Source organism: Oncorhynchus gorbuscha, linkage group LG10, assembly GCF_021184085.1.
Source record: "Oncorhynchus gorbuscha isolate QuinsamMale2020 ecotype Even-year linkage group LG10, OgorEven_v1.0, whole genome shotgun sequence".
Lineage (NCBI taxonomy): Eukaryota > Metazoa > Chordata > Actinopteri > Salmoniformes > Salmonidae > Oncorhynchus > Oncorhynchus gorbuscha.
This window is the reverse complement of record NC_060182.1, coordinates 72,174,826-72,188,763: the sequence shown is the minus strand read 5'-3', so window position 1 is coordinate 72,188,763 and position 13,938 is coordinate 72,174,826. Positions and strand designations below refer to the sequence as shown.

Sequence of the window (13,938 nt, the reverse complement as noted above, 5' to 3'; positions counted from 1 at the left end):
CTAATTGGTAGCACATTGTTTCTACTATGTATAAACATGTTTTCTGTTACACTGTACATGTTATTAACAGTCCAGAAGGCAGATATTTTTAAATATCAATATTTACATTCATGCATCCAAGGTTATTTCCCTCAATGTACAGTATTAGTGACGTATCTTCAGTTTCTGGGTACATTACCGGTAAGATATGCTAATTCCTATGCATTTCACAATGCAAGGTCTGTGTTTACAAAATTCAACAGTAATGGAACATTTTCAGAGATACTGCCAGCCATACGTGTATTGTACTCTCTCTCACGCACACAACACACACACACACACACACACACACACACACACACACACACACACACACACACACACACACACACACACACACACACAACACACACTAATATACAAATGAACTGCACCTATGCCAACACGCAGCGTAATAATTGAGTGATGCTTTAAATCAACTGTGGACTGTTTATTGCAGAATGATGTTGGGGATGCCTGCGAGTGTGAGTGCACTGAGTCACATGTCCCTTTTTGAGGCCATCCTCTCTGCAACTTGATATCCAGATGAGCCTCTGTTTGGAATCCCGTCCTCCACCAATCAGCATGTCAGTCCTGGGATCATGTGCACTGTTTCTATAGTGATGGGTTCTCTCCTTGCTGGGAGGTGGAACAATTAAGACTGTAAAAATCACATCAGAACACGGCAAAGGGCTTCCCATTGTCCCCCACTACCTCCCCCTGACTGTCTAACCAGTGAGATGTGACAGCACAAAATGTAATACCATGTTAGTCTTGTGAGAAAGAATTGAGGGGTAGAATAAGCTGCTAAAAGCACAGTCAGAAAACACACATTCACAAACTCGCATCACAGAAATCGCCATCATATTCGCTGAAGTCGCATCGCAGGGGAACACAGAAATCCCCATCATATTCGCTGAAGTCGCAGGGGAACACAGAAATCCCCATCATATTCGCTGAAGTCGCAGGGGAACACAGAAATCCCCATCATATTCGCTGAAGTCGCAGGGGAACACAGAAATCCCCATCATATTCGCTGAAGTCGCAGGGGAACACAGAAATCCCCATCATATTCGCTGAAGTCGCAGGGGAACACAGAAATCCCCATCATATTCGCTGAAGTCGCAGGGGAACACAGAAAGGCATATCAAACAGCAAGAGATGAACAACTGAGCGCCAAAACTCTTTGCAGATGTGTTTTCTGCATCAGTGTCTGTAGCAAATTAAAAGTGGGCTTGAAGCGTCAGACCATTAAAATGAATGATATGATTACTAAATAATTAATCTAAAAAGAAAACATTTCAAATCATTAAACTGACTGAATTAAACAATAATAACATACATAAGCAGACAAATTAATGAATAAATACAGCAAATAAATAAATGAACAAATTAGATAAGTAGATCAAGTTTGTCCTCAGGCTGTTCTCAGTTGTGTTGTTGGTATGGAACATAGGAACTGACTCGATCTTGTTGTTTTACTTCCCACTTGGTATGACCTGTAAATGTGTGTTTTAATTGCATAGTCGGATGAGCACTATACATCTCAAACCACAGCAAGAACCTGCAACTGTGCCAGTATAATACAAATTCTTCTTTAATAAATTAAAAAGAAAAACGGTCAGATGAGAATAGATGAGACAGCCCGACCGTAGAAAAGAATGTTGCATTTTCCATAAAAACTGCGCGCACATTTTGTTCTTGATCTGGTCCTCCGCAACCTCCTATCCCATCGCAGTGCTTCAGTGTCTGTTCCTACATCGAAGTGGTCTGTAAGAAGTGTGGAGCTGTGTAGGTTGACAGATTAGCAGTCAACCATTCCCCTGTCAATGACACTTCTTGTCGACAATCTGGTGTAGAACTTCTCAATTCACTTTATTCCTCAATTCACTTTTTTACTCATTCTCTGAATCCACTTCCATGTTTAGTTTTTCTCTCTCTCTGGTTCTCGCTACTCTCCTTTATCTGGACGTTGTCTTTCATCCAGGCAACATGCTAGGAGAGAAGGAAAGGCGTTTATGCATTTTTAACAGGTCAACCCCCTGTTGCGTTCTAGTTAATAGGAGTTTTGGGTAGGATAGGGTGGGTAGTGGGGATGATGGTGATGTGACTTCCTCTTTCTGTCAGTGGACAGTCTACACCACAGTGTTGTTGGGGCCCATGGCCTTCTTTTTGCGTACACTCATGGCATACTCCCCACGACTTGTCCCGTTCTCCTCTTTCCGTAGTGGTTTCCTGCAAACAGACACAACTTATGTTAGGACAGTAAAGGGGCTTTAGTCAATTTCAGGAAAAACATCAATCATTCTACTAAAGCCTGTGTCTGTTCACCTACGGAGAGATTGGATACCATAGGCTAGCGTGTTTGGATGCACTGGTCTAGCCATCTTCTCGAATAAGCTGAACATTAAACGGTCACATTACTCTCAGAGCCATGAAAGGAAAGACAAGATACGAATCAAACAGAAGAGTTGGATGTGCCATTTAGACACACTCTCCATTGATGGTGGTGAGCCACATTCGGGATAAAAACAAGCCGAAGCACATGATCCTCCACTGTAATTGCTCTGTGAAAAGCAGTATCCTTCAATGCAAGACCTTCTCATGCATCCCTCAGTGCTTTTGTGGTTATTATGTTTGTCCAGTGTACTGTGTCTTTTGTGCCGACCCCTTCAGCTGCTCTCCTCTGTCCAGGCTTATGTAACCCAGAGACAGATCTGAATACAGTCAGTACAGTCATTATCCCACTCAATACTGTACATAGCCTTCAGTGGCACTGGGGACCCTTAAGCTACATCTCAGGTCAGTGTCTCCATCCCTCTCGTCTTAAAGCCACAGCTGGCTAGTCTTACCTGACAGACAGTCATTCTCAGTTTAATCCACAAATGCTATGTCCACAACAAACCTTTTTTATTTTTGCATGTATATTGTGTTTCTGTGGTATGGTTTTTATATTTCAGCCCTTGGGCTTCCAACCGCTCCTGCACACAGTATTAAAAAAAGAAAGAAAAAAAAAGATGTATTGTTGTTTATCACTTATTTCCGTTGGTGCAAATAAACTAAACAAATCATCAACCACAAATGCTCTGTCTTCTTGTAAAAAGAGCATGTTTAATCTCCATGGTTAATGTCCTGTGTTAATGTCTCTGAACCCATTCCCTCTTTCCAGTCTTAACTTAGAAACACTTAACTTGGAGTCACTCATTAGTATAACTGAATAGTCACTAATGAGTACTCAGTAGCTTCCTTCCTAGCTTCCTGTCTGGGGGTGACCGTTGGCCTCCTAAATCTCAGGCAAGGTTACCCATCACACGAGACAGTGATAGTGACTCAGTGCACTTCCTGTGCTTTCTGTAAATGTGTCCTGTAGTGCCGGGCGGTGGTGGTGATGGCTAGATAGACGCCAGCCCTGCTGATAAACAGATGCTGTGTTCTCCCTCTGGGACAACCTGCCTGGGAGAGGAAACGTCTGGGTCCATGTGTACCAATGCATCTTGCTGGGACATGTTGCTGTGTATGCTGGGTGTATGTGTGCGCGTGCATGTGTTCGTGATCAGAGGTAGCTCAGGGGAGATGGGATACACCAGACTTCCCCACTGCAGTCTCCACAGACCACTAAAAGAGGTGTTTTAACATTCTCGAAAGGCACTGACCTAGTCTCTAGTCAATGATCAATGTTTTTCTAGGAAGGCCACCATAGAGGGCAGGGTGTTTGGACCTCACAGCGACCTCTCCCCAGGCCTTTAATAATAGATGTCATGCTGTTGACACGTGGCAGGTGGCTACACAACACTTCACAGGTCAGATTCATATTTCCTATCAAAGCTGTGCAATCGCAGCACACATCCGTTTGAAGTTTGGGGAAGGGATAATGTTGAGGTTGGGACATGTGTTGAGCTGTTTACAGTTATTCTCACCAATCAGAATATTAGAGGAACAATCTACTGTTCACCCCTCACATAGTGGTTTTCACTTTCACTGTTTTGAAAGTTGTTGTGGTAATTAAATATCATAAAACCATAATAGATAACCTACTATGTAATATATTTATTACAGATACAGTATATTTAGCTTCCTCATTAAATCTTTCCATAACTGAATGGTTATGGTGGATTTACCCTGAACACAAACTGTCCTGATTTGTCCTCCTTGTTGGACAGAAATCCCTGAGGAGCAAGTAGTTGAGAAAAACCGGAACAGATTCATTAGTATGTTATCTTGTTTTGTTGTGGTGTTTAGACTCCCTGCATTGCTGCCAGCATGGACTGCAGCATCATGTCTGCGGTTTGGATAGCACAGCACTGTCACACAGCATGGCTGACTCTTCCTCTCTATGCTCACGAACAGCAGCTCCCCTGACGCTACAAACCTAATTGAATTGAATGGAATGGGTTTCGTCCAATCTCATTCGCTCTGGCAGATGACTGGCGGAATAAGATTATGAGACGACAAAAAAAAAGGCCAAATGTGTGCAGCCCGAGCTAAGGGACGGCCGGGGCTTATAGAGATCGCTCCTCTAGTGTCTGTGCTGCTGGGGCCTTGGCCAAACTCCAGCTGATTTTCATTGGGAAAGCCCTGACCACTGAGGGGCCCGGAAGAGCTATATATAACAGGCTCTGCTTTTCTCACTGACAAACCCACTATCACATTGTTATTGACAAAGACATCCAATTACTGCGGTTTCCCAGCTTTGGTAGACAACATCCATATCTGTTCCTGTACCTTTCATCTCTCTGGCTGTTTTTCTCTCACACTCAGTCAGAGAGGATGCATGATTATAGCGCCAATGACAATTTTCAAAACAATATTTTCTATTTCTAGTTTCCTCAGTTTCCTCAGACTGATTTTTCATTGGCTCAGGACCAATGAGTGTTCAATGTGGGCAATCAGACTGGACCCTAGAGAGTTTCTCCCTCCTCACTCAGTCAGAGGGGATGGAGGCTTGGTGTTTCACAGATTCTGCAGTCACAGAGCCCACTTCCATCAGAGCTTCAGGACACGACCTGCTTTTGCATGTATAAAAGATGTGGCCTGCGACTGAATGGCTGCGCAAATGAATTCATAAATAATGACTTGGGTTTGAGGCTACAGCGGCCCATAATGCAACACCACTTTCCTGCCATCGCTGCATTAAAAAAGGTGCCCCTTGGCGACAGAGGGGGCTGGAAAATTGCCATAATGAATTCCTGAGCCAACCGCCTATTAGTTCCACTGCCTGACCTTGCCTGTTTGTCGTTTGAGAAAGGTAGAAATATAATCCTGAGGAAAGACATATGTAGCATCCACTCTTCACAGCTTTATGATTAACAATTTGATGTATTCAAGTAATGTGCAGAAACGTATCTACAGCTGTGTCTGTATGCATTTCTTCACGCACATTCATGTTCTTTAGTAACACTGCGTCTGTTAGCATGTGTTTATGTGTGTTTATCATGTGTGACTGTGTCCAGCACCTTGCACAGTATATGTGTCTGTTTATGTGTCTGAACGAGTGTTTCTGGGTGCCTGTGTGACACACTGTGCTGCCTGAATATCAGACAGGGAATTGAGTCTTGGTTGTGCTGCAGGCTAAAACCCCACATGGCCTTTCCTTTGATGAACTAATCGAAACAGTACACATTTTCTCTACGGCGAGAGGGACAGGGGTCATGGGCTTTCTCCGGTAAGCCATCTTGCCTTTACTTTCACAAACATTCAGCTGCTAGTCTAAAAAGCTCTGTACAATTACACAATTGAGAAATCAGCCCAGTACGAGAAATAGAACCCGCCGGAACGGCTCATAGGCTCCTGCTCCTATCTCCTGTTTCTATAGCGTGCGGCAACTTGATGTACAAGTACATCCCCTAGACAGGACGCTAGTCTATCGCAGGGCCTTACCCCCAATCTATCTCCTTAATGCTTAACGTCAAGTTAACAAACAGATCACTGACCATTTTGAATCACACCGACCTTCTCCGCTATGCAATATGGTTTCTGAGCTGGTCAAGGGTGCACCTCAGCCACAATCAAGGTCCTAAATGATAACCATAACATAAATCATAACCGTCATCGATGAGACAATACTGTGCAGCTGTATTCATCGACCTGGTCAAGGCTTTCGACTCTGTCAATCACCACATTCTCATCGGCAGACTCAACTGCCTTGGTTTCTCAAATGACTGCCTCGCCTGGTTCACCAACTACTTCTCAGTCAGAGTTCAGTGTGTCAAATCGGTGATTCTCTGATCCACCTCTACGCATTCTGTATACTTCTGGCTCTTCTTTGGAGACTGTGTTAACTAACCTCCAGAAGAGCTTCAATGCCATACAACTCTCCTTCTGTGTCCTCCAACTGCTCTTAAATGCAAGTAAAACTAAATGCATGTTCTTCAACCGATCGCTGCCCACACCTGCCCGCCCCTCCAGCATCACTACTCTGGACGGTTCTGACTCAAAATATATGGACAACTACAAATACCTAGTTCTCTGGTTAGATTGTAAACTATCCTTCCAAACTCACATTAAGCATCTCCAATCCAAAATTAAATCTAGAATCGGCTTCCTATTTCGCATCAAAGCATCCTTCATTCATGCTGCCAAACATACCCTCGTAAAACTGACTATCCTTCCGATCCTTGACTTCGGCGATGTCATTTACAAAATAGCCTCCAACACTCTACTCAGCAAATTGGATACAGTCTATCACAGTGCCATCCGTTTTGTCACCAAAGCCCCATATATACTACCCCCACTGTGACCTGTATGCTCTCGTTGGCTGGCCCTTGCTTCGTATTCGTCGCTAAACCCACTGGCTCCAGGTCATCGATAAGTATTTGCTTGGTAAAGCCCCACCTTATCTCAGCTCACTGGTCACCATAGCATTACCCACCTGTAGCACGCGCTCCAGAAGGTATATTTCACTGGTCACCCCCAAAGCCAATTCCTTGGCCAATACTTTTTTGTGTATTCTGAATGGATGTAGGCTATAAGAATGTCACCACAGTCTCTTCCATGCCAATCGCATTGACAGCTAACCAACATACCTCTTTATGGCCTTGTAGCAGATGATCATGGCTGAAAGGAGGAAAACAGCTGAGGCACAGCCCACTGTCCCAAGCACTAAGATCTCCATCCACCACGGTCTCAACAGGGGCAGAGGGGACTCAACTACTGGGAGGGAAGAGAAGTGGGGAGGACAGGGGGTAGAGAGAGAGGGGGATTGACAAAGGGAGAAAAAGACACAGTAGTTTCATTTTTCAAACATCATTAGCATTCTAACAGCATCAGCACTTGGCCGCTTATCGAGACTAGGTTATCATGCAAACTGCTTTAGCCTAGATACTGTGTTTGTTCTATGTATTACATCATAACTGCTTCATAGACAGCCATTATAGCTTAAGATAGCATGATGAAAGCTCATCATTAATGCAGCCCAACCACTGTCCGTGTTGTAAATCAACTTGCTGAATAAAAATGTATTGATTCTCAGAAACCTTGTATTACTATACCATTACGTGTGGAAGACACATTTCAGTTACACCATAAAGCTCTGGATCTGATTTGCTTCCTAAATCTGGGTAGCAGGGTGGTGCTCACCTGTTCTAAGGTTCAATGCTCAGAGATATCTAACCCTGCTCCATGAATCATTTAAAATGCAGTCAGTCTTTATTACAAGAGCACTCCGTGTCCAAATGGATTTCACCTGCAGGAGCACCATGTTCTGGTCACATTATGTCTGACTGAGGGTAGAACCATGTACAAGAAGACATGCCAGGGACATTGTATTACAGCTTAGTGCAGCTTAGCAACTTACAGTATCAAGAGTGTTCTCTCTCTCTCTCCATGGAGACCGATTTGAACTATGTGGCACTGACAATACTGCTCATTTTAACAGGAGGGAGGTTTCCAGCAATACGCATGTCTCATTCTGTCAGAGAGGGGATATATTTTATTATATCTAAGTATGAATGTGGCTGTATTCTGGATATAATAATCTAGATCAGGGATTGGCAACTTGATTTACATTTGTAGGAACTCAGTCAGTCTCAACTTCCTGTTGAGTGTTAGAATACAAAAGGTGCAATTTTGATATTTGGTAGTGCATCAGCAGTTTCTCTCTTGTTATGTCAGTCACCGACAGTCACTCAATTAACCCATGTCAGCTAACATTTATTATATTGGTAAGTTAGTTTAGCCAGCTATCTAAAATTGTAGTAATCATAGTCAAATTACTGACCGGGGGGCCCCCATTGATTTTGCTAGTCACTCTCACTCAGAATCATATTACGAACTGGAAACATTTCTCCCCACTTTATGGCAAAATTTTTAGGATTGCAGGAAATTAACTCTAAAACATATATTTTCTCTCTCTGCTGTCAAGAGGGCGGCTACTAAAATGTTTTGTTCACACAATTTCACTTAGGGCCCCCAAAAGGTCAGGGCTGGCTTTGACTGCATGTGTGGGTATGGATGTGGGTACACAGACCCGCAATCCACTGCGGCCGCTCATGATGATTTTTTGTGGCCCCCACCTCCATCAAAGTTGCCCACCCCTGATCTAGGTTTACCTACCATCCAGTAACAGAGAGAAATGCAATAATCACATACCCAGGTATTTGGAGTATAGTTATGTTGTGAACGAGAGGGAGGAATTGACTCCATGCTAACACATAACCCTTAGTAATGCTGTGGAATATTCCAACACTGCATATTTATCCAGAGCAAATGACAAGGTACGTTTCTCCCCAGTACACCACGTCATGAGTCACTATGAATGTAAAATCTCCTCTGAGCCCAACTTCGGTTTTGATCCTACATTTTGTCAACGGCTGTAAGATTTAATTCAGTCAAGGGTAAGGATCTACTTCCTTGTGATAAACCTCTCTCCTTTGAAAGGTCTTCTGATCCATTTTTAGAGCACAGACTCTTACTCAACACTGCCAATTTCCCTTATTTGAAACTTTTTTGTAGATACAGTCTCTCTCATTGTCCCACTTTCATGCATATTCATGTATATTCATGTATTATTTTGGAACCTCTGAAAACTCCAAACCGGCTCCCTTATGCATCTGGCACATACCAAAACAAACAGATTTTATAGCAGCAACGATTACAGTTAAATCATTTACGCCTCTCATTTATTCAGAAAACTCTCACTAAGGACAGATGATACATGTTTTGCCTCCCTGCCAATACATAAACAACATAAATAAGTGCCTCCCTCCCAATACATAAACAACATAAATAAGTGCCAATACATAAACAACATAAATAAGTGCCTCCCTCCCAATACATAAACAACATAAATAAGTGCCTCCCTCCCAATACATAAACAACATAAATAGGTGCCTCCCTCCCAATACATAAACAACATAAATAAGTGCCTCCCTCCCAATACATAAACAACATAAATAAGTGCCTCCCTCCCAATACATAAACAACATAAATAAGTGCCTCCCTCCCAATACATAAACAACATAAATAAGTGCCTCCCTCCCAATACATAAACAACATAAATAAGTAAACCATCCCTCCCAATACATAAACAACATAAATAAGTGCCTCCCTCCCAATACATAAACAACATAAATAAGTGCCTCCCTCCCAATACATAAACAACATAAATAAGTGCCTCCCTCCCAATACATAAACAACATAAATAAGTGCCTCCCTCCCAATACATAAACAACATAAATAAGTGCCTCCCTCCCAATACATAAACAACATAAATAAGTGCCTCCTTCCTAACCTACCATAGGCTATTATAAAAAGCTGCTATTTTCAAAATGTACTCTAAAAATGAATACTTCTTTTTCTGGGGCCAATAGGTTTTTCTTCGCAGTTGTAATGGTTCTCTTCTTGTCAAACCGCATAACAAACACAGAACGACATGCTGCAATGTACAGTCAGAGAATCTCATAAAATGATTCTGAGAATCTTCCATGCAGAGGCCTTGACAGCAGTCACACACACAGAGGTCTATAACCAAAGAAATAGAACAACATACATACAAACCGTAGATAACTCTCTAGATTCAGAAAAAGGGAATTACAATATGGTGAGAAGATACACAACCAAAACTAGACTGTAGACCAAGTGTGCAGAAAACACCCAGTGGAAGAGTCCTGCATTCATGGTGGACATTGTGGACTCATAAATCAACAGGTGGCAGATAGGTCAGGTATGTTAGAGACACAGTGGTCAATGAAAGCCCTATGTATATATTCATAGATGCCTCACGTGGTGATGCAGGATGAAAAGAGCCTGAGTTGAGTTGACCAAATCTGAGTCGACCAAACAGAGGAAATCATTTAAGCTGATTGAACCCTTTCCACTGCTGTCTGTCGAGCATTTGTTGAAAGAGTGCTCCTCCTTACTCTCAGCATGAAGTCTTCTGGCTGACTGATTTTTAACAGTCTCAGTTTTGACCTGGGATGACTGCACCAGCAATGCCTGTCCCATATTTCATAGCTTCTCATTACAGTATTCATGACAACATACAAATCATATCAACTGTCATATTAACAAACTATCCTCCTTTCCACCATCGCAATGTCATACACTGATTCATATAGTTAATACAACTACTTTGTCAATGACAGGAATGTCACAGTTTCAGATTGGATACATATCTCATCATTAATTAAGCACTGAAGTATGTTGAAGGAGACATGGAGACTAGTAAGGAAAGAAAACTGCGTGACAACAGACACACGCATGCAAGCACACCCAGTGCCCCCAGCTCGACGGGACTGCCGTGATAGTTCATTAGTCCCCTTCTCTGTATCAAACCCCTAATTGAATGAACTCATCTGCTTTTTAAATCAGGGGGTCCCTCCAGGGGAAAACCAACCACTGAACCTGGCAGCCCAGCAGGCAGAGATTTCACATGAAACTAGGAACTCCCCAAGGTCAAGCTAAGCATAAATTAGCCCTTTGTTCAGCTGTCAACATTCTGCCGGCTCTATCACGCACTCGTAGTCTTCTCATAAAAGCCTTTCTACATCACACACAACACACTCTTCCACTACCTGGTTTAAAATTCTTCTCCCCCTCAACCCCTGGCTCTTTTCTGAGAGGAGATATACTTTATTCCACTATAGATGCTCTGGTATAAGGCCACTGTACTGCAAAGTGCTAGCAAGACATTTAAAGTGAAACGGTTTAGGTAGATACAGGCACTGGTAATGAGACAGTTGTGAGTGAAACAGGTGACAGTGAGACAGGAGAGTGAGACAGCAGAGGCTGGTTGATGTGGTGTGAGCAGGAGTGTTGAGCCTTACCTGTGGCCAACAGTAGCCGTGGGGGAGGTGGGGGAGGAGGCGGGGGAGGAAGGGGAGGGTAGCTTCTACACTGACATGCCAGCTGGCAGTGTTCGCTCACTTTCTCAGTTACAGTCTGTGAGCATGACCTCTGGAGTTCACCCTTATGGACAGAGACAGAGAGAGACAGACAGAGAGAGCGAGAGAGACAGAGAGAGAGAGAGAGACAGAAAAGAGAGAAATAGTTTGACTATTCATTATGCATTCAAAATTTACTTTCATTATCCACCCCCAAAAGGCACATTTCAGAATAAATCAGCTTTTTTATCAGTTAAAAAGGAGCGTGAGATGAGAGCTTAGAATGTTAATATACTGTAGCATAGCCTACCTGCTGCAATATTCCCCGAGTACTTGTATCAGTGTATATAATGACCTGGACCATTAGTGCTTGGGCATCAGCAAACTAGATCATCATGGTTTGTGGTTTGGAAACAATAGTGCCCAAGATCCTATCCCTCTACTATATTGCTTCCCCAGAAGCTGCATTCATAGACATAAAGGATGGTATCATGTCTACGGCTGCAACCCTCTCCCTCAGAGAAACCACCCACCAACAGAGTGGGCAGCAGGCTGCCCCTGAGGAGTGTGTGTGGGTGGACTTGGAAACTCGAGCAAATCATATTACACATGAACCCTGGCAACATCCCGCGCCTGCATAGCGGCTCACTGCTCTCTGTAGGCAGTATCACGGGCCAGGGGTTAGAATACTCATCCTCAACATAATATTCCAGATGGGAATCTATAGCTCACTCTGTGCTACTTTCCAGGAGTCTGTCGTGTTCTGCCTGCCTGGTGTGTGTGTGTGTGTGTGTGTGTGTGTGTGTGTGTGTGTGTGTGTGTGTGTGTGTGTGTGTGTGTGTGTGTGTGTGTGTGTGTGTGTGTGTGTGTGTGTGTGTGTGTGTGTGTGTGTGTGTGTGTGTGTGTGTGTGTGTGTGGTTGTGCGTTCCAATCACCAATAGCCTACTTCACATGAAAACATTGCAACAATTGACTGGGGATTACAGCTGCTTACCACTAAAAACGTATCATAGTTGATGCAATAGTGTGAGGGTGCAGAAAGGAACCAGGCACCTCAATAAACATGGCATTGTGTGTTTAAAAATGTATATAATTGATATTGCGTTAAATATATATATATTTTAAAGGTGACAAGCAGTTCACTCAACCAGGATCAATAGCCAGTATTATCAAAAACACAGTACAGATCCACTTAGTGTAATAACTCGCCATGTGTAAAATTACAAGAACGTGTCGGCGCGCACGAACACCATACCTACCTGGCATGAGAGTAAAACCAACGAGAGAATGCAATGACCGAAGAGAAGAGGCCAAAAACTTAAAGTAAATGGTATTAGATCTTGGACCAGCATTCCTCCTGCGCTCTTCTCGAAGACACTAGATAGTGTAGCGAGTAAACAAGCACGGTATGCATAGGATTTGACCGTTTGGGAAATTCTCATTCACCCTATCCAAGTCGCCGGCGCTATCTGTGACTGGCGTCTCCAGAATTAGTTTATGCCATATTAATTTTGCTGTTGAAGTTACGTTGTCGGTGGCATATGACTGACAAGGAACGCAGGTGACCAAGCAATCCCAATATATAAAGTTATTTCTCTGGGCACTCAAACGTACTCCGAATCACGGCGCTATAGTTCGATGTCCAGCGCTGCGAATCCAACCGATGCTCCCTTACTCCGTGTGATGTGAGAACGGTAGACCGGCCATAGGCTACCTCACATTCTTGCTTGTCAACATGCATGTGTGCAAATACTCAAGCCATCCGAAGTTGAAGCAAAACGATGAAGAAATATCCTTACACTTATTGTCCAATACAACTCCCCAAAATAGCTGCAGCCCCTTTACACATTTCCTCAACTTATTTACTAAATATTACTTAAAGGCTATTTACAAATATGTGCAACTCTGGAGAGCGGAGCAAAGGGTTAAAACGATGCATCCCTCTGCCTAAAGACTATAGATTAGGCGGGGAGCCTCACCGTACCATCGCGCATCCAGTGGAGTGCCCTTCCTTCCAGCGCAGTCATATTTTACTGCAAGTAGGCTGTTCTCGAATCGCACGAACGGTAGGAAAAGTTAAACAGACAAGAGACGTTTACCGAGACATGTAGGTCGAAATGCCCAGTATGCAAGACGAATTATATGTTACTAAAATCCGTGACACTCCATTTAGTATGTTACATTATGTTAGGTTACATTATTTGACCCGTTTAGTTACGTTCGATATAACAGTAGGTTATTTAAACTAATCTTTAGCCGAACTTTAAACCCTAACCCAGCTAGTGTTAGCGACCTAACTAATGTTAGCATTAGCAACCTAGCCACCTAGCTAATGTTAGCCACAAAAAAAATTGAATTAATTACACATCATATGTATTGCAAATTGGTAACATATTGTACGGATTCAATCAAAACCAAATTGTATTGGTAACATGCTTTGTAAAAAACAGGTGTAGACTAACAGTGAAATGCTTACGGTCATTCCTAATAATGCAGAGAGAGAAAAAATAGATAAGTATTAACAGGAGGAATAAATACACATGGAGTAATGATAACTAGGCTATATACGGCAGGGTACCAGTACCAAGTCGATTTATAGGGA

At 42.9% G+C, this 13,938-nt stretch overlaps 1 protein-coding gene across 4 annotated transcripts; it reads right to left on the bottom strand.

The window, feature by feature from the left end:
- Nucleotides 1-287: 287 nt before the first annotated feature.
- On the bottom strand, nucleotides 288-13,592 carry LOC124046495 (proline-rich membrane anchor 1-like). Of its 4 annotated transcripts, none has more exons than XM_046366918.1 (5): nucleotides 12,596-13,592; nucleotides 11,280-11,421; nucleotides 7,041-7,167; nucleotides 2,199-2,253; nucleotides 288-2,013 (listed from the first exon to the last, which is right to left on the bottom strand). In XM_046366918.1, exons 1-5 carry the CDS (start codon nucleotides 12,776-12,778, stop codon nucleotides 1,918-1,920), a joined length of 603 nt encoding a protein of 200 aa, XP_046222874.1. In that variant the 5' UTR covers nucleotides 12,779-13,592; the 3' UTR covers nucleotides 288-1,917. The 4 variants fall into 4 exon arrangements, with proteins under 4 accessions (XP_046222874.1, XP_046222875.1, XP_046222877.1 ...); XM_046366919.1 differs by having other exon boundaries at nucleotides 7,041-7,164; XM_046366921.1 differs by having other exon boundaries at nucleotides 13,321-13,592.
- Between the last annotated feature and the right edge of the window lie 346 nt (nucleotides 13,593-13,938).

Coding starts and splice junctions, on each gene's coding strand:
- LOC124046495 (XM_046366918.1), bottom strand. CDS start 12,778: ATGAGAATTTCCCAAACGGTCAAATCCTATGCATACCGTGCTTGTTTA. Junction 7,168..11,279: donor ACGGCTACTGTTGGCCACAG/GTAAGGCTCAAC, acceptor CTTCCCTCCCAG/TAGTTGAGTCCCCTCTGCCC. Junction 2,254..7,040: donor TGCTACAAGGCCATAAAGAG/GTATGTTGGTTA, acceptor GTCTGTTTGCAG/GAAACCACTACGGAAAGAGG.